Source organism: Botryllus schlosseri, chromosome 6 (genome assembly GCF_051294905.1).
Source record: "Botryllus schlosseri isolate E-star chromosome 6, Bs_hap1, whole genome shotgun sequence".
Taxonomy (NCBI): Eukaryota; Metazoa; Chordata; class Ascidiacea; order Stolidobranchia; family Styelidae; genus Botryllus; species Botryllus schlosseri.
The window spans coordinates 30,662,824-30,685,914 of NC_137241.1; the positions used below are offsets into that span (position 1 = coordinate 30,662,824).

Here is a 23,091-nt window from a genome sequence, read left to right on the forward strand (position 1 = left end):
CAAAGTAAGCATAGCTCGTCGGTAAGTCCATATTACTACTACTTGACTAAGAGAGGTCGCATTTTCGGCTGTTGTTATCACACGAACAAACGCGAAAACCGTGTAGACAGCAACTTCATGGCATAAAAGTCGAGAACTACTGATTACGATATAAAATAACTGGCTGGGCACAACGATTCGAGTACTCCAACCCAAATCGACAAGCTTTGGGGGATCGAATGATAGCTAATGTGGGCAGTAGGCCAATTAGCATGCAATGGTGGTGAATAACGAGTAGGCCTATTATCGCATGTTGCAGAAGTGCTTGCGTAGTGTGCCACAGGCAGACTTGGACAACTAGATAATTCTAGTTGTCTAATTTCACTAAATTAGAGCGAATTGCCAGTAATCTAATTTTAATCTAATGTGTGAAACTTTTCCATGCTCTAATTCTAATATAATTCGTGATATATCATCAGCCCTTTTGTCTGAGGCATTTTGCAGACAGTCAACAAGAATAGCCCTCTCGCGCAGGGAAATCCGATGCCAAGCCGCCATCGACTTACTTCCACCATGCAGTAACAGTAGTTATTCTAACGAATAATAATAATCTGCTAGCATAGTTGCTTGTATAGTCTGCGAACAATATTGCAGTTTTCGAAACTTCACGTCAGTACAACGCTGTGCCGACTAACAAAGTGCGATGGCTATTTTTACCACAAAAGAAGTAATCAGTGTTGGCCAATTGGGATCAAGTCACTATACCTTCGAGTCACGAGTCATTTCGAATCATTCAACATTTTGACTCGAGTCAAGTCAAGTCAATCGATTTTCGAAAGTGACTCGAGTCAAGTCAAGTCATTCGATTTTTGGAGGTGACTCGAGTCAAGTCGAGTCAAGTCAAGTCAAGTCACGAGTCAAGTCACAATTCCAGTCAAGTTGCCTTTCCGAAGTACGAGGTATGCTTACGTCTTTGCATTTTGCTAGCTGTCAGAATTACAGATTGAGTGGTCATTGGTCTGGATTCATGAACAAATATAGAGTTAAATATAAACGCAAGATGGCGCTTCACTGCTCACATAGGCCTATACGTAGAAATGCTAAACTACGTAAGTAATAGCATATAGCCTCGGATTATAATAGTTACCTGCCAAAATAGAGAAACGAATTGACAAGATGCAAGGCATTACCTAGTTACAAATTGATATGATACAATTCCAGCCTGCGCTAATGGTTGAGGACTATATAAGCCAAAAGTCTCAAACTCAAATGTACTCGCGGGCAAATTTCCTACTTTTTCATGGCGCGCGGGCCGCAGTACCAATAACAGGGGAATTCAATGTATTTTCGAGTAGGCCTTATTTGGCGGGACCTTGCAGACTGACATGCCACACACATCTTTAAAACGTGATTTACTATTGTGAATTCACGCTTGGCACGAAAAAAATCACATTTTAAAATATTTGAATAAAATTGGTCGCTCTCACGGGTTACACCAGCGTTTCGCGTACAGTCCGAACATATGCAAGGCACGATGATTTTTATCGACATCGATTGCTTGATGACTCGAAATTGACTCGTGAATTTTGCTCCGAGTCACGAGTCAATCCACATTTCTGATACGCCGAGTCAAGTCAAGTCAAGTCAAAAGTCATTTTAGCAAAGTGACTCAAGTCAAGTCAAGTCATACGAAAAAGGTGACTCGAGTCTGACTCGAGTCAAGTCATGACTCGATTTGATAGAGTAATGTATGAGCGTACTGCGTACATGTTATTGCTCGGTCAGACAAACGTCTTTACATTAAAACTGGTGTCCACACAGATTCCATGCCAGGCGATCAACACAATGGGATTGCGTGGAAAGATAAAACCGTGGTGCAGACTCGATAGCCTCGCAGTTTCTTCGCATCTCCATCGCCCAAGCCCATTAGTGATGCAAACGTAAATAATCTGACTCCCTGCCCCTCTTTCGTTTTCTACATAAAGAAACCGTCATATTTTGCTACAAAAAGTTTGTTTATTCCGTTACCAATTTCACAAGATCTAAAGCAATTGAAGATATGATTACAATCATTCACAATTCATATACAAGTAGTTGCATGAATGCAATGTGTCCAGTACATGCTTTTCCCAGAAAACACCCAGCAGGGGCACGAGAGATCAGATACACTTTACACGGCGATAAGTATTTGCACTTCATTAAAATGTCGAATTATATTGAACGATTGGGACTTGTCTGTGTCATCAAGATTGTTCGCTGAATGCACATTGTTCCCTCCATCAACCACAAATATATCATGCCTATTGGTCAATTCGCAGGCTTGGCATGGGCATTTTTTCATAGATCGATGGCGCTGCATTTGATGTCGCATCGATCGATGATGCTGCTTTAGATGACGCAAAGTATCTGAAGTTATCTATTATTATAACAGTATTTTAATTATATAGCAGGCACATTTACGTCCTATGCCTACCACATCGGTTAGCAGCTTGATCTAACAACGGCATGTGATACAAAACGATCCTTGCAGCCAAGTAATCAAGTATCCTTTGGCATATACACGGCATCTTTAGTGACTGCGACATGCATCTCATTCGTACATTATTTGCTTCGACCTGGAAGAACGGCACCTAGTTGGATATACAATATACATTATACATACAAATTATATAGGATCGGAAACGTGACCAAAATCAAATTTCTGGGAACAAAGCCCCACATTTCACCAATATTACCGGTAGGTTAGGCTACATCGTTGCCTTTATTCTACATCTACAGCACATCTGCAGTGTGTCAAGTTCCCGTGCTGCTACAGCATAGAAATATTCTTAGATTCATCGACACAATTCTCATCGTGCAAATGAGTGCAAGCTCCATTGATGCTGAGGATCTCGAACGTCGTATGTATTGTATAGCAGTACGATAATCAAATATGTATATAACCGTATATCGCGGACTCATCATAGACCTGATACAGAAAGGAAGGATTGTATCAGCCTGGCATTATCCAATTCACAGCTATTGAGCTATACGAAAGATAACAAACTATGGAATTGTTTGCAACTAAGACATATCAGATCGGGGGAAGCACCGGCCACAGCGAGCTGCTCTGTGGCCGGCAGAGATGAGCATGAGCATGGATTAGGATTAGGTTTTGAAAAAACAGGATTTGTGAAATTTTGTCGGATTTGGATTGGATTTGGATTAGACATTTTTTTCAGAACGGATTAGGATTTGGATTGGATTTACCTATTTTCTGGGAGATTGAAATGTCGTGTGGCGAATGGCGACAAACTTTATTCAGATCAGTTATTAATGTACCTATGCTGATTACTGAGTTATCTTGAATCAAGTGAATCGTTGGTTGTGAAAGAAAATTTTAGAATCCCTCCAATGCATAAATTAGTATTTTTTCTGAATTTCCAGTTGGAATCGGATTAGGACTGGACATGGACTTGAATATGAAAAAGTTATGGACTAGGATTTGGATTTGGATTTGAAGGTTCGGATTTGGATTGGATTAGGATATCGAAATTTCAAATCCGCTCATCTCTGGTGGCCGGCCACAGAATGTAATGTGGATTTCACAGCTTTTCTGGAACTTGAAACAGTATTTTCCACATATTCTTGGTTCTTTGATTCCGTAATTATTTCTTTCGGGTACTTTCATTACGGTATTTAGTATTGAAAACAAGAAAACAGGTAAAATGACGGCATATTGACCGATCCAGTATCTCGATGGAACAGATTATGCATTCAAGGAGGTATGTAGTCGAGTCTACTTAAGCGTAAATCGAAAATCGACAGTGAATTAAGACAGATTCCTAGTACAGTATTGTATTATTCATAAATTCATCAGGGCAATCCACGAAAGATTTTAAACTGCCCCTACAAACATCCTTAAACTGTATTACTTATGTATGTATTACTGTTACTTATTCGCACCGCAGACTCATCATAAACGATAAACATGGTTGAAAAATGAAGGGCCTTATCATTATTAGGGCTGGGCAAAATCGAGTACCTGAGTGATTCGATTCTGAATCACGTAATATGCTTCGAGTCGAGTCGAGTAATCGAGTATCACTCGTTATGACGCCATAAAAGAATGTAATACGTCAAAGATCAAATATGTACCGTTTATGCCCCCACAAGGAATATAATACCTTTTATCCATCTCATAAATGATACAGTGTAATTTGGTATTTTTCCGACCATACCGATTTCATTCCACTTGGTGACAATGTTGTGGGATAATCATGACTTCGGAAATGTGCTACGTCCAGTAACCTTCGTAGCTTCGTACCAAGTCTCGTATACTACGATACCGCCAATCAAGGTTTCAAGGCTTCACCAGTGAAAATTAGTATCGAAACTATAATTCTCGTTGATAAATTAACTTTCAGTGGCGAGAAGCTTATAATTTCAGTACTCGAAAAAATCATCTTTTACTACTCGACACTAATCATTAAAATTAATACTCGATTCAGATTCGAGTACTCGAATCATTGGGCCCAGCCCTAATCATTATCATATTGTTGATCGTAGGTTTGCATATTTACAAAATAAAACTAACTATATAATCGATTGCATTTGCAAACGCAACTGCACAATGCACATTGCACATCTTACGGTTGAAAATCAATATCAGAACGGGGGAAGCACCGGCCACAGCGAGCTCTTATCTGTTCTGTGGCCGGCCACAGAATGTCATGTGAATCTCGCTGCTTTTGGGGAACTTATAGAGATTTTCTGACGGATATTTGGTATACATTGTTTTTTCCAATTCTATGCAGTTGCATACGATTAGCTGTGACGAGTTTCAGTCGAATATTTAGTCTATTTCTATAAAAAAAAAGATACAAATCAACATTTATCATCAGGTACCAGTTTTGATAATGTCTTCATCGCCTCTATCTTTCAATACCATTATTTCCTGTTTCATTTAGCGGATATACTCCTCTTTAATGCATTCTTTACATCATTTTTTGTGTTTCTAATTGATATATAGAGACGATCTCAGATCGTTTGATCTTCTTCCCATATTTTCATTGTATCGCTATTCTTCTGGTATTTCGGGTGAAAATGCATATAAACTGAGCTAAACTCTCGCTCTCACCTAGTTCTATTTACTGTACGCCCATAATAGAACATAATTGATCCTGCATTCGACCACGATTGGGCCACATACAGTGATACTAACTTGATATATTGCAGCCGGCCATGAAATTTGGCTATGGCCGGCCATGAAATTTAGTCATGGCCGGCCATGAGAATGAGTTTGACATGGCCGGCCATGGGAATTTCATGGCCCGCCATACTGAAATTTCATGGCCGGCCATGAAAATCACCATGGCCGGCCACAGAATAGCACTTTTCATGGCCGGCCACGAAATTATCCGTGGCCAGTAAGTGGCCACGGGAATGCTGAAAGTCCGTCTCAAAAAAGTTTTGTTCAGCGATATCCATACAACTCTAGATATCCCTGGTTTTGATGCATTGGGCTACACGAGAATAAGACACCTAGAAAGATTGTAGTAGAAAAGCAATACGAATACATATAATACATGTGATGTAACGATGTTGAGCCATTTATCTATACGTGTTGATGCACCATATCGACAGAGTATAAGACGCATGCAGGAGACATATAGGAGGCATGTTAGGGCAGGGCTGTTAGAAAAAAACTTATTTCTTGAAATTTTAATTGCTATATAGGATCAAATTTGTATAGGTTGACTGAAAGATCGCTATACATGAAATTTGGCTTAATTCTAACCTGTAGTAGCGTAACTTCAAGAGTTTAACTATAGATTTAATACAGAAACATTTTTTTTCAAACTTGACTGGCTACTCCATAAAATTGTTAGGCTGTCTAAAACACGATGCGTAACAAATTTGCCTCAATTATAACCCGCATAGAAGGGCAGATATTCGGGTAGAATAATTTTAATTTGAAAAAATAGATGATTGATGTGTAGTGTCTTAGCCTCACAATACTATCAACTAGCCAGTAAAGTTCCAGAAGAGTTATTTTTGAATAATCCTAATGTGTAGTCAAGTGTGATGCTTTCACGAATAGCGAGCGAATTTTCTCCTGATCTGTGCGACTCAACAAAATAGTCTCGCGATATGAAAAAACGATTTTTCTTAAAAAAGCAAAACAGCCACAAAATTGCAAAAATTTTCACGCCCGCGCCAGTCTGGTTTTTAGCGCTCGTAAGCGATTAGCTTTTGGAGGCACCGGAGACATAACCGGTGTTGCAAATGAGTCCGGAGTCGCGATCTCTTCCGCTGGTGGACGCGGGAGAGTCAATTTGAACCTTTTTCTAGGTGACGAATATTTTATACGAACCAGCATTTTGGCGCTGGGCATTTTCACGATGGAGACATGCGTTCGGCAACATGCGACTCAATGCGATATGCATTGCATACGTTGCCAAAAGGATTTGCGGAGATAAACCATTGAAATATAATAACCGTCGCATGTTGGCCAAAACGTTCGACATTGATATGTCCACGGTCCAGGCTCCGAAATGACCGGCTCCCGCAGCTTGGGCCGCACGTCTCAAATGAGACCCCCAGAGGAAAATAATGAGTCCCGCGTCGAATGCGAATTTGGAATTGTGTTCGTCTCACGAAAGGAAATATTGTTTTAGTTTCGTCTGATACGTTCCATCAATACATCTAGAGCAACGACAACCTTTACTGCTAAACCGCGATCTTTGGAGCTTTGCAGACAAATCTAGTGACAGACCAACTTAATTGTGACATCTACCGACTTGCATGATTCAGGGGTTGGCGCATTTTTATCATCACGCCATCTCATCATAAAATCTTTGTTGGCCTGTCACTTATTGGTTATGGTACCGAACACAGTTCACTTTCATACGATCAGGGCAACCACAGGGCGGACGCGACTAAATTTAAATGATGCACATATTACGTACGCTCTGTAGGTCTAGTGTAGGGTTACCACATTTTGGAAATCTGAAAAGAGGTCACTTTTTCAAAATTTTCAGACCTGCCAAACCGGAGGAAAATCCTGAAAAAATGGTAAATGTTTTGCACTTCGTGGTCGGTTGACTAAAATAAGGTCATGGTAACTCTAGTTGTAATAATATGATAGCATATTATTTGGTCTTAAGCACTCCTATATTCCTATCCCATGCAAATTAGAACTTATAGACATTATTTTCAATTGGAAGCAAATTATTATCCTTCAGTCATTGTTATGAAAGGAACTTTGGTCAGGGCTATAGGCTAATAATGGGACGCTCGAGTAATAGCACCGTTGGTTGTTGAAAATCATGACATATCTTCCCCCAATCTGCAGTTATCGTCCTCTTGTTGGCAATTTGATGTCAAGTGAACCGGTGAAATTTGGAAAAAAGTTATTTTTGAACAACCCTACTGTAGGTACACTCTTAGCGAAAAAAATATGTCTTTGTCTATTCACACCTGGGTACCACCTTCGATATAGGCTGTAGATATACACCCGTGTTACACGAAACCAGGACCTTCTACCTCAGACTTACACCACGGTATAAATCAAGCACAACATTTTAATCCAAATGATGCTTGCAAGTAAAGAGACATAGTAAGGTATGCAGGCAGATGTACGTAGGATTTATTGACTCGATATAATTCTGATGAGTGAGGTTCCGTTTTCGTGTACGCTACTACCCGTTGGGTGTCAATGCACACTCTTGTCGCTAAGCGAATAGACTGAAAATCGGCGAAATATAAATGGCTTTCATTTACAGTGTAGCTATTGAAATTCTGTCCAAATTATTTGTCATCTCTATCATATTAGACATCTAGAAAGATTGTAGTAGCAAAGCAAGACGAATACATATAATACATGTGATGTAACGATGTTGAGCCATTTATCTATACGTGTTGATGCACCATATCGGCAGAGTATAAGACGCATGCAGGAGACATATAGGAGGCATGTTCCGCAGGGCTGTTAGAAAAAACTTATTTCTTGAAATTTTAATTGCTATATAGGATCAAATTTGTATAGGTTGACTGAAAGATCGCTATACGTGAAATTTGGCTTAATTCCAACCTGTAGTATAGCGTAACTACAAGAGTCTAACTATAGATTTAATACAGAAACATTTTTTTTCAAACTTGACTGGCTACTCCATAAAATTGTTAGGCTGTCTAAAACACGATGCGTAACAAATTTGCCTCAATTATAACCCGTAGAAGGGCAGATATTCGGGTAGAATAATTTTAATTTGAAAAAATAGATGATTGATGTGTAGTGTTTTAGCCAACCTCACAATACTATCAACTAGCCAGTGAAGTTCCATAAAAGAGTTATTTTTGAATAATCCTAATGTGTAGTCGTGTCATGCTTTCACAAATAGCGAGCCGGGGCCTACGATATTCATATATTCATTCATTCAAATATCGTAGGCCCCGAGCGAGCGAATTTTCTCCTGATCTTGGCGACTCAACAAAATAGTCTCGCGATATGAAAAAACGATTTTTCTTAAAAAAGCAAAACAGCCACAAAATTGCAAATATTTTCACGCCCGCGCCAGTCTGGTCTTTAGCGCTCGTAAGCGATTAGCTTTTGGAGGCACCGGAGACATAACCGGTGTTGCAAATGAGTCCGGAGTCGCGATCTCTTCCGCTGGTGGACGCGGAAGAGTCAATTTGAACCTTTTTTTAGGTGACGAACTGAAAAATACTGGATTTCAGACTCGTTTCGGCACAATCAGGGGCGAGCACAATTTTCCGAGTACTGATCGGATATGTTATATATGTTACATGCAACATATGTATGATGTTATATATGTAATGTGTTACATAAGTCATATGTTGTATATGTCATATGTTACATATGTCATATATTGTACATGTTACCCATACGAGCTCCATCAAGACTCACCCGGGCCTCTTCTCGAACACGTACGGAATTGGGATTGATCTCATGTCTAGCGCAGCTGTTCGCGTCATCGGACGCCCAAGCGGAACCTGAAAAGAAAATCTCCATTATTATTTAATCAATATTCATTAAATTAAACAAGTCATATTTATTCCGACATCATGAGTTTCATTATAATCCTAAATTTTTCATTGATTTCAGTTTCTGTCTAAGCAGCCGTTTGCATTATTTGATTCTCTCACATTTGATATATATATATTTACTTCTACTTTGACAATATTCTGCCGACTGACACTACTTCCTCAAGTATTCGAGTTAATGAACTATACGGAAATGAATGTAGTCCCGAAAGCAATATTCCACTTTATCGCCGTCAGTCATCTATTCAGCAAAGACGAAGAAATCTCGGAATTTCACGAACCAAGTCTCGCTCTGGAATGCAAACGAATTCTTTTTCTCCTCTGAATTTGTCTCTGGAATTATCCAGTGGATTGTCGATGATGTTTTCGTGCGCGCACAGAAACAACGGAACGAACGCCATGTAGTCGATGAATGAAACCTGAGAATGAAACGACAATGTCGAGTATCAGCAGTGACCGTCTTGCTTTGGATCCAAAGTGACTACGGAATATGGGTAGGCAAGGCCAGTCCAAAGCAGAGATGGCCAAGAATTCATGATTTCATGATTTCATCGATTTTCGAAGTAGCCGAGCTGGATCCGGATTAGGAATTTGCTTTGAAAGTTGGATTTTAGCAGGATTATTTTGAACAGCCCAGGACCGAAGGGCAACACAATTCTCAGCTACAGCATTAAGCAGTCATCCATCGACGTAGGGCCCACCTCCCTGTAAATGTTGGTTTCGATCTTGGCCATGACTTCATCCTCTTGCCTTCTGCTGACCCCACCCGCGATCAATTCGACACGCAACGAGGAGGCTTTGATGTAGTTTGCGCTCCTCTCCGAGCAGATGTTCCAGTAAAACATTTGACGGTAGAGCTCCAATTTCCTTTCCAAATCCATCAAATCGTCCACCTCCATCCATTGCTTCGTTTGCTCGCTATAAATGCAAGCAGACACGGTTGTATTGTAAGATCCATCCCTCAGGCAGCAACTTACTCTATCACTTGAAGCAGTCTCTCGCACAGAGCGCTGATGACGGCAAACATTTTGAACGTGACCGCTGTTGCGTCGTCGATGCCGAGAATCTGCGAGGAATCAGAGATACGATTTTTAATCTTTTTTTTGTCGTTACGCACTGTTGCCCAAGGCACCACGCAGGGAGTTGGTGAGTGCGCGCAGACTCGTGAAAAATTATAGAGGGAACATTGCATTGAACCCACAAACTATAGTTTGCGGATGCCTACGGGAACCCCTGGTCTGTATAGAGGGTCATTGATCGATGGCAGCGAAGAGCCGTTTTATGATTGGCGCATGCTTCGTCACTAGTGAAAGCACTGACCTTGAGTATGTAATGCATCTGTCTCGCTCCTAGCCCTTGCAGAGAAGGGATTCCTTCCAAGGCAACCTTGGTCTCGTTCATGGATAGAACGTTGTTCTCGTCAGAATCCTCCACCACGAACGCCTTGCCGTACGACTCCAGTCTGCTGGGATCCACCAACTGGTAGTGCGACAAATAGTCGATCTTGCTTTCTGTACCAACAAGAAGAGAGTTCTGTGAGTTGAACAACTCGGGGAGGAAGAGCAAAGGATCAGTACGGTTGATCGAAAATAACTTTTTGTTTTAAAATTTACTGAGTAGTTGATAAAATTTTTAGGTAGGTTAAAAAACGCTGCACGGCAAATTTGTATCAATTTCAACCTATGAAAGTTATATGTTAGGAGTAGGAAATTTTAGATTTATTATAAAAAACTTTTAGAAAATTTCAAATTTTACTAGCCATAGTCCCCTTGAAATTGACATCTAATTTGACTGAATTTCTGCACGCGAAAGCAAAGCAGAAATTTGAGATTCGTTACTTAAAAATTTTAACAAGTATAATTTTACTGGCTACACCATAATATTGCTAGGTTGTCTAAAAAAAGCGATTCATCAAAAATTTTGCTCAATTCTAGCTGGTAGAAGCGAAGTTGTTTTAGTAGTAAATTTTGGATTGCAACAAAGCCGTAGTATATTCACGGTGGGCTATTCCATAATTGATAATGGGATAATTTCACACCGGAAATATCATTTTGAAAAGCCTAAATCAGCCTTAAGGACAAGTGTTGACTATATCGTTCCGAATCTATATACAGGTGAGCAGTTGAATCGATGATGATATTAATGTGTGTCAAGGAACTCATTGAGTACGGACCTCTTTCATCCAGATCCAGAGCGAATTCGTCCGAGGCAGCGCTGAGTGGCCGCTGTCTCTTCCCGGGACCGGATACGTTGAGTGGGCATTTCTCCAGCAGAGTCTTGAGACGGTTCTGCAGATGCTTGCCGCCTTTCAGAAACAAGACTTGGACGCGACGCGGGCCCGTCAGAGGCGTGGTCGGTCTCCGGCCAGGGGCGGTCTGCCCTTTCAGTCTCTGCAAAAAGATCCCAGACAGTTGTATTAGCATAGATATATAGTCACATTGTTAAATCAACATCCTGATATTACATGGATATTATAATACTTTGCCGACGGTATATATAAACGTAAGACCTTGTTAAATTCCACGCCCTATTTAATCGCGAACCAATCATTTTTACCTTCTTAACGACCCGCACGACTTGACCCTCGTCATCGATAAACTCTTCGATGTATTCTTCTTCGACTCCCCTCTCGACCAGTTGCTTTTCTCGCTTCTTTTTCTCCTGAACGTGAAATCGAGAGAACGCGTGATCAATAAGCAAGCGTAACATCGTGAAGTTACCTTCTTCTGTTTGTGCTTCTCGAGATCGAAGACTTCTTTGCTGATCTTTCCGTCCTTGATGCGACGTCCGGAGCGGGTCAGTCGAATCACCTCGCCGTCTTTGTCGTCTGAGAAAGTATGTTCGTTTAAAATCTAGATAGACTTGTAGTAGAACTACTCACTTTTTAAAACTCGTAACTAAATCTAGAACTAACAACCTTTGAACCGGATTCATATTGCGTTGATGTTTTCACTTAAATTCTACGGCAAACAGAAACGGCCAAAGTATTCGGCGTTGCTACTCAAGAAGTAGTAACAAATTCCGAGAAGTGTCAAAACCATTTCAAGCAGAAGCTGAAAATGACAGCTATGAAAAGTAGGGGAGATGTGGTACCGATGGATCAAAAATTGCAAAATGATTTCTGGCCCTCAAATCTTCAGCCGAGAATAGCAGATCTTTTGCTGTCTCAACACTTCGATACAAGCTCTACCTATCGCGCACATTTACATGAATATGCGCCTATTCAAAAAATATTTATGAACGTTTAAATTTGTTGCTCGAACGTGTTATCGGTCCCCACCCGGTGGGTCCAAAGGCACACGACCATGGGACCTATGACTCTATGAGACATGCGCTCAAAATCTCGAATTTGTTAACTTGTTTTGTTGTGTACTATAAGCTAAGCTACAGCAAGCCAATGAAGAATGTTTCGGCGCGACCTTCAAGAATAAGATAGATTATATCAACTCAAATGTTGGCATAAAATCATGTTTTGATTTACGCCTAAACTTACAAAACTAATGCCACATACATATTACCCGCAAATGGACTTTTTGACTTGCAACTACGTCGTATACTAGCGATAAAACACCACATGTAACTGTTATTTACAGCCTATATATATTAGGGTTGTCCAAAATTTGGAAAATCTCAAGAATGATGGGTATCAATGTCTCATTCTATAGATTATTGATAAAAAACAACAATGAGCCTGGAATAAGCTCACAGGAACGTCGTTAAGATTTGTCGCAAAGCGTTTCAAAGTAGCTACCGACGAGTGGGCGTGCTAGCGACCATAGAACGGAATCAAGACTAGTAATCACGAAATCACGGCTCTCGATTGGCTAATCAGCTATGCTTCAATGATCACGACGGCAGTGGCTTGCTGATCAGTTGTTAAAGGAGTCTACTAACGGCGGTGATTCTGTAAGCGCATTGTAGGTTGGTTGGCAGATAATGATTTAAGATTGATGCAGGACATGTTCAGTGACTAGATACATGATGATGAACAAACAGCGGCTACTTCCCACAAACTTAAAGCATGACTGGCTTACTTACTGTGAAGGAAACCGCCGTAGCCTACATGTCTGTTTTGACCGATGGATAGCACATAACCTGCGGAGAAATATTGCAAAGGCGCTTATGCAAGTGGTGAACGAATTTCTTGTTTCAGAAGGGATGCATCATCATTGAATACAAATATAAAACTTAACAATGACACTATACTTTGTCTGATCTTATTAGGTATTGATTAAAAAAATATGTGGCGTTATATACCCTGATACAAGCCCTATAATTCACATCAAAAATTATGGCGGGTTTGTTAGTCTGAAAGGTGATATAGAAAAATGCAAATATCGATCCCTATTTACTTTACAACCCCTAAAACGTAAATCATTCGTCACAGACCCCATAACTCACGCAGGTCGAGTTTTTTTGCATGTGAAGAAAGATTCTGTCAGCATGTAATTGTGGACAAAGTCACGGAGTGCAATCATGAAATTATCATGGAAAATTGTTCAAGTATTTTCGGTCCCAGTGATCCATCGGTACCACATCTCCCTTACTCGAATAAGTAATATTGAGGACTTTAGTACTTGTATTATTTGGAATTGCGCAATTTTTCTGCGCCCACTCGAGTGGTTACGATGTCGACTCTACTACCTTTGTTTAACAGTTTCTGAGTTGTCGGCAAACTAACCCCATAATACCATATTTGTTTGGTAAATCGCGACTTATAACTGTACTTGTACTTGAAAACCAACGATGGCTACAGTGGCCGCCTCAGCTTACATATAAAAATCAGCAGAGCTCGTCAAAGTAATTATTCATTAGAAGTAGAAGTAGGCCTAGCGGTATCCAAGTAAGGTAAAGGTAAATATTCTAGTCCTGCGTTTAGTGTAAATGAAAACTGTTAGTAGACATGGAAGTAGTATAAAATGATAGCCGCTTGAAGAAGTAGCGCAGCAGGAAACATATACGTGGAATAATGCAAAACGTAAAACTGCCTCCCACTGCGCTCTACTCACATATTTGTCTCGCCACCAGCTTGTCCGCTTGCGCGCTGTCGATGGATTCGTATTCTGACTCCTCGTCCAATTCGTCGTCGTTGTAAACGCGCTGTTTCTTCTTTTTGTCTTTCGGGATTCGAATCTTTTTCCGAACAACCGTCCCTGGGGCAGACAGGGTCAAGTACAAGTAACGCCGCGAAGCGAGGAGGCCGGAAACGAAATATCACTTGGACTTCACCATCCCAATGGGTTGATAGTACTTCATATCATTTTGAAGAGATTTTTGGGGGAACAGAACTTTTAGATACGTTTGAATAAGATATCCATGACATTAAGATATTGAAACCCGAGCAATGTTAAAAGCACGCTACAAGTAGTTTGGGATACTTCGAGATTGCGAAACCCGTCGACGTGCAAAAGTGATTCGGAACTATCCCAAAAGCACTCTATACTTTTGAAAAGTCAAATTGTTCAAAGTTAGCGGTAGAGCATCACATGGCGTAGCTGGAAACACGACCACACGAGAAAGCAGTGCCAGCTCGAAAATGTTCCAACGAGCTTCGTTATTCAGCACGTGTGAAAGGGGCTCGCATCGCAAGGACATTTTTTGTGCTGGTAGCCCGAGCAAGTAGAAACGACCGCAATGACTCACCGTCGTCATTGAAGACGTCCTCGTAAATGGACTCGTCGCTCTGAGATGAAACCGATCCGTCTGAAAACGCGACAATGGCGATTGTTTGGAATGCACGGAATCAAGGAACTTAAACCGACCTCTTGCCGCTCTCTTTTTCTTTTCCTTCTTTTTCATCTTCCCGGATTCGTCGACATAATATTCGGACTCGGAAGAATCGGCGTCAGATCCCGCGCCTCGTCTCGTTCGCTCGCTCTTCTTGCCGCGTCTGCGACCTTTCTTCTTCCACGGATCGTTGCTGCGGGACAGGGTTCACAGTAAAGGGTCAAACAAAGCGCAACAAAGGCAGACAATACACACGGGTCATCGTATCCGATCTCTCTGTAATCGTCCGAGTCCTTCCTGTCGTGACGACGCCTCGATCCCTTCCCGTACTTCACCGCCGTTCGTCCGTCGCCCCATTCGCTCTCAGACGAGGAGGAAACTTCCTCTCCTCTCTCTCGACGTGAGCGTCTGCAAGGAGTCGGTGAGATTGTGCAACTAATACTCGCACGACTCTCACCTCTCCTTCTTCCTCTCCTTCTTCTCTTTGTATCTCTCGTATTCTTCCCGCCTCTCGCGCCTTTCTTCCTTCCGCTCCAGCTTCTCTCGCCTGCGCCGCTCGTACTCTCTCCTCTTCTCCTTCGTCATGCCGCGCAACTACAACGCAACTGCAACGTCACCGCCGCGTCACTGTGACGTAGGCCAAGGCACTCACCGCGTTGCTGGACGCTTCCGAGCTCATGTCGGAGGAGGAGGCGGAAGGAGGGCGCGGTCGATGACGTTTCTTCTTCCCGCGTCTGCCTCGGCTGTCGTCGCTCGAATCCGAATCCGAATCTGAAACGAGAGAAGTCGCGGCGCGGTTCGTCGAAACGAGAGAAAATCTCACCGTCGTATTTCTTCCTCCTGTGACGTCGCTTCTCTCGTTTCTCGTCTCCCGCGGAACTCTCCTCCGTGCTCGTGGAATAGCGCCGATGCCGTCGTCCTGAACAATACCGCCATTGTCACGCTCGGGGAAGACGCGCGTGTTTATTGCACTCTGTGTGAGGGCGAGACGTTGCAACCGCAGCGGAAGAACGTCCCCGCATCGAAACTCTGTGAGCCGGATCAAGAGCGCGGAAATGGTGACTACTTAACGCGAAATTGCTGATGAAGAAACTCATCTTCAGGACACAACCATCGTACGCCTTGCTACTCAGATAAGGGGCCTAAGCAGGTGTTACTGCATCGCATCGTCTGTCGACGTTGGAAAGCGAAACCACTCCAGCGCTCTTCCAAAGTGACGCGTCGGGTTGGATTTCACGAGGCGTCGACGCAAAAAAGAACGCTCATTCCCTCGCTCGCCCCCACGACAAGATTATTCCATTGGAGTTGCCTAACGATATGTCCGCGGAGCACTTCACCGGTACTATGCAACGAGTGATAAGCAAGCGTGACTGGTGTCGGAAAATGACAACCTGCTAACTGTTTGCTCCAGTATGACAGCAGCAAAACTCTTGTGATGTGATATGTGATTTGAAGTGGTTCGTTCCATGGGTATAATGACTTCGTTACGTAATGACATTTCGTGGCCTGTCTGCTCGGTCAAAAGATATTCAAATCGCCCATATGACCTAAACTATAAGACGCACACGATTTCAAATTGGTATTTCTGCACTGGCAATTAATTTTTCTCTGCGAGATGGCATTTTTTGTGGGGTTCTGATTGCCACGACAGGAACATTTGGCGCCAGCCATTTAGGCGCCTATGGACAATTAAATATATATGTATATCGAGTCAGTCCGCATTAAGGCAGCCCTTTTCCGCCAAGGTTTTCTCGTTCTGGCGCACTTCTCGGAGTCGCATGTTACATGGCCTGAAACTTCGTATGTCTTGGTGCGTCATGGTTGGATAATACCAAAGGGGATCGCAGCCTCGGAAATCCAGCCTCGGAAAATAATAAAGTATTGCACGCGCGCACACTCACGCGCTTCAATACCGTGTAGTAGATGCCAGATCAGACTGCGTCTCTGCTAATCATACTCATTTTCGTTAAAGGAATTTCTAGCTTAATCATAGAGTGCCCACCTTGAAACTTGATACACTGTTTGATAATATCATTAAGGTGTACCATGCAAAATTTCGTCACCCATCTCCTGATGGAACACCATTAAAATTAACCAAGTACAATACCGACTTTTGCGTATAATCTGTGTTGCGGTAACTTAGCACGCAACTACACACTATAGATACTCAAACTTATATGACCGAACTACCATGCCAATCATTGAGTGCCCACCTTGAAACTTGTTACAGTGTTAGCTGACATCATTATGGTGTACCACACAAAATTTTGTCACCCATCTCATGGTGGAACAACTTCAAAACCAACGCTTTCCAACATCGAATTTTGCGTAAAATCAGTTTTGCGGTAGCCTAGCACGCAACTATACGTACTCAACTGCAATGACGTAATTACCATGCCAATCATTGAGTGCCCACCTTGAAAATTGGTACAGTGTTTATTGACATCATTAAGGTGCACCATGCCAAATTTCGTCACCCATCGCCTGATGGAACAAATTCAAAGCCAACGCTGTCCAACATCGAATTTTGCGTGAAATATGTTTGCGCTAGCCTAGCACGCAACTTATATGTGGTCTACTTTAATGACGGATTTACCATGTCAATCATTTAGTGCCCACCTTGAAACTTGTTACAGTGTTAGTTGATATTATTAAAGTGTACCATACCAAATGTTGTCACCTATTTCGTGATGGAACACCTTTCACATTGAAGCAGTCCAATACCAACTTTTGCGTAAAATCTATTTGCTGGCAGAATTCAGTTTCGTTGCAAGTGGTTGTTTTCAGATGACCGATAGTGACCTCTCTATCAAATGCTGCCGGTACTCATCTCATTTCAGTTATAAAGTATTTATGTGGAGGGGAGAACGCAAGGTATAACACAATCTCAAATCCGCCATTCAAGTTTCAGGTTGGCAGCAACTGCTAGATGACTGCAAAAGACCACCCGTCACATACCTACCATATACAACTAAACCCGTCACATTCCTAACGTATGTAGGCCTATACCCGTCACATACCAACCATATATCACCCGTCACAAAGCTCCCGTTGACCTCCTGTAACAATGCTACCGAACTCCCTTATTATGGTGTAATAGAAATGCTCACCCAATGGAGGTGTTAATCAATGATGGGCATTAACCAACATCTGAGGATCGACCCCATATTGTGTAAAGGAAAAATGCTGTCCGGGGGCAGATTTGGCAGTGCCGTGCCAATTGATCGAAATAAATTTAAACTCGCCGTTGAAGAATTCTTCAAATCAAGGGAAATCAACTTCTCAATAGATCCCCCGAAGGAAATATGGATCTTTCTTGTGAGTAAGCTTTTCCCGTCGATTCTTTCCAAATCGAAAGAGAAAATAAGAAATACCACGAGAAAATGTAGACACTTTTGGAATTCTACATACGGACTCATGGATTTCGAGAATAATACTGCCCTAGACGCTTGCCAGGAATTTGAGAATCCCGCGACTCACGTCATCGATTCCAATATTGGAAAGAAAAACTCAGATAGTCAACAAATAAATGCTTGTGACACAAGCCTGGAAGATGCAATGCGCAAGCATAATGATATCACTCCAAATGCTTGCCAGGAATTTGAGGATCTCGCAACTAACGTCATCGATTCCAATATCGAGAAGAAAAACTCAGACAGTCAAGAAGTAGATGCTTGTGAAACAAGCCTGGAAGATGCAATGCGCAAGCATGATGATACTACTCTAGGCGCTGGGCAGGAATTTGAGTTTCTTCCTAAAAATCACACCTGGCGGCCCCCTGCTCCTGTACCCAGAAACTCTCGATTCCATATGGATTTTGGAACATGGGAAAGATTTTAAAAAAGCGCTCGAGGCAATACGATTACATATTCAGGTTGGACTGATGTCATTGCGAAATACCTCAGTGCAAGCAATCCATGGTGCTCCTTCGCTTTCAAGCGTCATCGCTACAATCTCATATCAAAACAAGTAAGATTTTGCTGCTATGGGTACTGTACAATAAATGCGTGCGATAGCACAGTTAAGGTTACAACAATGGACGGTATACTGTACGATGTACAGTATCATGGAGAAATTAAACATCAAGGAAGGAATGGCAGAAAAATTAAAAATGAAAAGAGGAAACAAATGATTGATGAAATTGAATATATCACCCCCAGAGTCTTATATTTAAAAAAAACTGAAAACCATCGACACGGATAAATATAACTCGGGTAACAGGGATGGTATTCCATCGAAAGATGTTTTGAAGAAAATAAGGCATGAAGCACTTAAAATCGATCGCAAAGATGAAAACATATGGACATCACTGACAATGTTGAAATGCGAGCAACATGACATGGAAACGGAAAAAAATAAACGAATAAAAGGAACCTTACAGAAAATAATTACCAGTCCACCAGGAATCATTTTGTTTTCTCAGGAGTCTGTACGCATATATCATGAAATAATTAAATGGGATATACTATATATAGATGCCACAGGTGGTATACAAAGCCCCCTTCCAGACAAAGCTCCATTTTACATTTATGAGGCGGTGATTCGTCATCCCCAAGCTGGCAAAGCACCGTTTGCAGTGGCCTCTTTTGTATCGAACAAGCATACTGTTGCTTGTATCACAGATTTCCTCCAACAATTAACAATGGCAGAATCAAGTCTATATCGTGATGCTTCGATCAAACCTCGCTTGATCATATGTGATGGCAGTATGGCCTTAAAAAATTCAATCATAATTGTGTTCATGGGCGAGTCTTTTTCTGAATACGTTTCACGTACATACCATGTTGTAACGGGATCTGCCACCCCGACAATGCTGAAAAAACCATTTTTGAGACTATGTTATAGTCACACCGTTAACAATTTCAGACGGATGTGTGCCAAGTTCATAACAAAGCAACAATGCTCAAAATTACCAATACGACCAAGGGAATTCATGAGTATCTTTTGTTGCATGGCACAAATGGGATCTGTGGAGGAGTTGAAAACATATGTCCACCACGTAGTTCGTCTTTTTAACATGAAGTCCGACGTCCTGGCTGAGGAGAGCTGGCAATGGCTGAAAAATAAGGTGGATTTGTCGTACGTATTCATTTCCGATGAAGTTCCTGGTCACGTTGCTGATGATGTATCCGATGATGTTTCCGATGATGTCTTTGAGGAGGTGGAAATAAAGAATCCATTTACCGTCATTTTCAATCAATGTATGAATAATGCGTTGTTGTCCATAAATGGCGATACGGATATTGTAACAAATGCATTTTACTGTCCAGAACTGGTGAATGGATTTTTAAAGAAGCTATTTTCAAAAATTTCATTATGGTCCTGTTTGGTCACGGGGGATCTTGGTCGATTTGGAAATACCGCCTGCTATGCAGCATATTCATCTCAATTCAACGAACTTTCAAATTGGAAGTTTCAGAACATCACCACCAACAACAAAACTCAGAGGATAATGGAAAAAAACCAACAGGAATTAAAACGAGCTCGCTTGGAGAACCGCCGCTACAAACGTCTTGACGAGATTGCCACAAAATATCACTCTCTTAATGAGGCATTGTTGAGAGAATTTAAAGAGAGTTTGATGTATTCAAAACGAACGTTCAAAAAAGAAGTAACCGAAAAATGGAAAAAGAGGCACAGGCATTCACTGCCAAACAAGTTAATTGGGAAATACTCCCAGAAACCCACAAAGCCGCTCAGGGGTCCATGCATGACAAACAAAACCAACAAAAAAACTTGCACGAACGAAGTTCAAATCACCGGATATGTTGCTCCACCAGGCTTGACAGCAAGATTTGATATCCTAAATAAAACCCCAATACTTACAAGTATGTTGGAAGAAGACTACAAAATTTTGGAAAGCGAAAGGAATTGGCTAAACACAGTGCATATTGACTCATCAATGCAAATATTAAAAAAGATGTATCCGGACATTGATGGCCTTCAGGCCTCCAACGCTTTCATTTCAACGGACTCTGCTATCTATACACCAAAAGACAAGTTCATCCAAATTATCAACGTGCATCACAATACTCACTGGGTCACCGTTTCAAATATCTTTTCACCTCCAAATAATTTCGAATCAGTCGATGTTTTTGATAGTGCTCCTGCCACGTATGACGAATTCGATATTTTCCAAATAACGAAAATGCTTAGGCCAAAGGAAGACAAGGTCGAAATCAACTTTCCACACGTTCAGACGCAGACTGCGGTCTCAGGTAATTGTGGGGCATTTTCAATAGTTTATGCAGAAGCCCTATGCCGCGGAAAAAATCCCACAACTTCCTTTGTCAATGAAACGAATATACGTGGATTAATTGCAATGGGCTTGAGGCAGAAAACTCTGATCAATTTGTCCTCGGAAATAACTAAACGGGTCGAAGAGGGTCACGAAACACTATCAATCAACTTGTACTGCAAGTGCAGACTCTCCAACTACGGTGCATATATTCAATGTTCCAATTGCGACAAGTGGTATCATCCAGCATGCAGTAAAAATAGGATACCGGAAGACGTTCAAGCATCTGAGTGGAAATGCGAGGAATGCACAGGCCAAGAACAATGATGACGTTTTTGTTTTTCGAGTGTGATTCACATGTTTCAAAATTCTAAATATCTTTTTTTATTTAATTGTTAATATGTCAATTACACACGGTGATTACGTCATTGCAGTTGAGTACGTATAGTTGCGCAAAAGTTGGTATTGCACTGCGTTAATTTTAAAGGTGTTCCATCAGGAGATGGGTGACGAAATTTTGTATGATACACCTTAATGATATCATCAAACACTGTGCCACGTTTCAAGGTGGGCACTCAATGATTAAGCCAGAAATTCGTTTAGCGAAAATGAGTATGATTAGCACAGACGCGCGCTGATCTGGTATCTAGCATACGGTATTGAAGCGCGAAACCGATTTTGCGCAAAAGTTGGTATTGCACTGCGTTAATTTTAAAGGTGTTTCATCAAGAGATGGGTGACGAAATTTTGTATGGTACACCTTAATGATATCATCAAACACTGTGCCAAGTTTCAAGGTGGGCACTCAATGATTAAGCCAGAAATTCGTTTAGCGAAAATGAGTATGATTAGCACAGACGCGCGCTGATCTGGTATCTAGCATACGGTATTGAAGCGCGAAACCGATTTTGCGCAAAAGTTGGTATTGCACTGCGGTAATTTTAAAGGTGTTCCATCAAGAGATGGGTGACGAAATTTTGTATGGTACACCTTAATGATATCATCAAACACTGTGCCAAGTTTCAAGGTGGGCACTCAATGATTAAGCCAGAAATTCGTTTAGCGAAAATGAGTATGATTAGCACAGACGCGCGCTGATCTGGTATCTAGCATACGGTATTGAAGCGCGAAACCGATTTTGCGCAAAAGTTGGTATTGCACTGCGGTAATTTTAAAGGTGTTCCATCAAGAGATGGGTGACGAAATTTTGTATGGTACACCTTAATGATATCATCAAACACTGTGCCAAGTTTCAAGGTGGGCACTCAATGATTAAGCCAGAAATTCGTTTAGCGAAAATGAGTATGATTAGTATGATTAGTACACGGTGATTACGTCATTGCAGTTGAGTACGTATAGTTGCGCAAAAGTTGGTATTGCACTGCGTTAATTTTATAGGTGTTCCATCAGGAGATGGGTGACGAAATTTTGTATGATACACCTTAATGATATCATCAAACACTGTGCCAAGTTTCAAGGTGGGCACTCAATGATTTAGCCAGAAATTCGTTTAGCGAAAATGAGTATGATTAGTACAGACGCAGTCTGATCAGGGGGGACATTACAAAACAATGCGGTAAATCAGAATCTCCGCTAGCGGTAACGAGCTCTCTCGAATGCGATTACCGCATAATGTAAAAATTGGTATTTCAAAACATTTTGCGGCCAGCTCACGCAAGAGCGCTTTGAACTCACGTAAACTCTCGTAATTCCAGACGCAACACAACGTTTCGTAATCAACGCGCTAATTTGTGATTTCGCCTAGTCGATAATCTCAGTAAAAGATGACATCAAATGAGGGTTTATAATGCTGTGTGGTCAGCAACGATTTGTAATTTAGCTGCGATAATCTTTCACATACAGGGAAATGGAAATACCCTAATTGTTTGTGGTATTTGCTCTGAAGAGAACAAAATTACAGGCGTACGGTACAATATAGTTTGTCTGCTTTAGGCCGCTGCGTCAAGTATCACGCGTGCATTGAGTTTTAACTTCGTATGAGGATAATACAGTTGAAGTAATACATGTATAACATTCTGGAAACATGGCCCTGATCGTAATTCGCAACGACTTTATAGGCCTACCGTATCGGACTGAATTCT

The 23,091-nt window shown here is 41.4% G+C and overlaps 1 protein-coding gene across 4 annotated transcripts in view; it reads right to left on the reverse strand.

Moving 5' to 3' along the window:
• Positions 1-6,110: 6,110 nt before the first annotated feature.
• The window catches only part of LOC145440625 (uncharacterized), a 35,322-nt gene continuing 18,341 nt past the window's right edge, over positions 6,111-23,091 (reverse strand). For 2 of the 4 annotated variants that reach the window (XM_080318309.1, XM_080318312.1), the window contains exons 15-30: positions 15,575-15,670; positions 15,404-15,522; positions 15,209-15,345; positions 15,007-15,159; positions 14,787-14,944; positions 14,668-14,727; positions 14,034-14,177; positions 11,745-11,851; positions 11,581-11,685; positions 11,198-11,414; positions 10,345-10,535; positions 10,002-10,090; positions 9,726-9,942; positions 9,306-9,443; positions 8,888-8,973; positions 6,111-6,320 (exon numbers count right to left, since the gene is read on the reverse strand). In XM_080318309.1, the coding sequence (XP_080174435.1) occupies positions 6,167-6,320; positions 8,888-8,973; positions 9,306-9,443; positions 9,726-9,942; positions 10,002-10,090; positions 10,345-10,535; positions 11,198-11,414; positions 11,581-11,685; positions 11,745-11,851; positions 14,034-14,177; positions 14,668-14,727; positions 14,787-14,944; positions 15,007-15,159; positions 15,209-15,345; positions 15,404-15,522; positions 15,575-15,670 (2,171 nt within the window). In that variant the 3' untranslated portion in view covers positions 6,111-6,166. Of the gene's footprint in view, positions 6,321-8,466; positions 8,677-8,887; positions 8,974-9,305; positions 9,444-9,725; positions 9,943-10,001; positions 10,091-10,344; positions 10,536-11,197; positions 11,415-11,580; positions 11,686-11,744; positions 11,852-14,033; positions 14,178-14,667; positions 14,728-14,786; positions 14,945-15,006; positions 15,160-15,208; positions 15,346-15,403; positions 15,523-15,574; positions 15,671-23,091 lie in introns of those variants that run through there. The other 2 variants (XM_080318311.1, XM_080318310.1) reach the window with 2 other exon arrangements.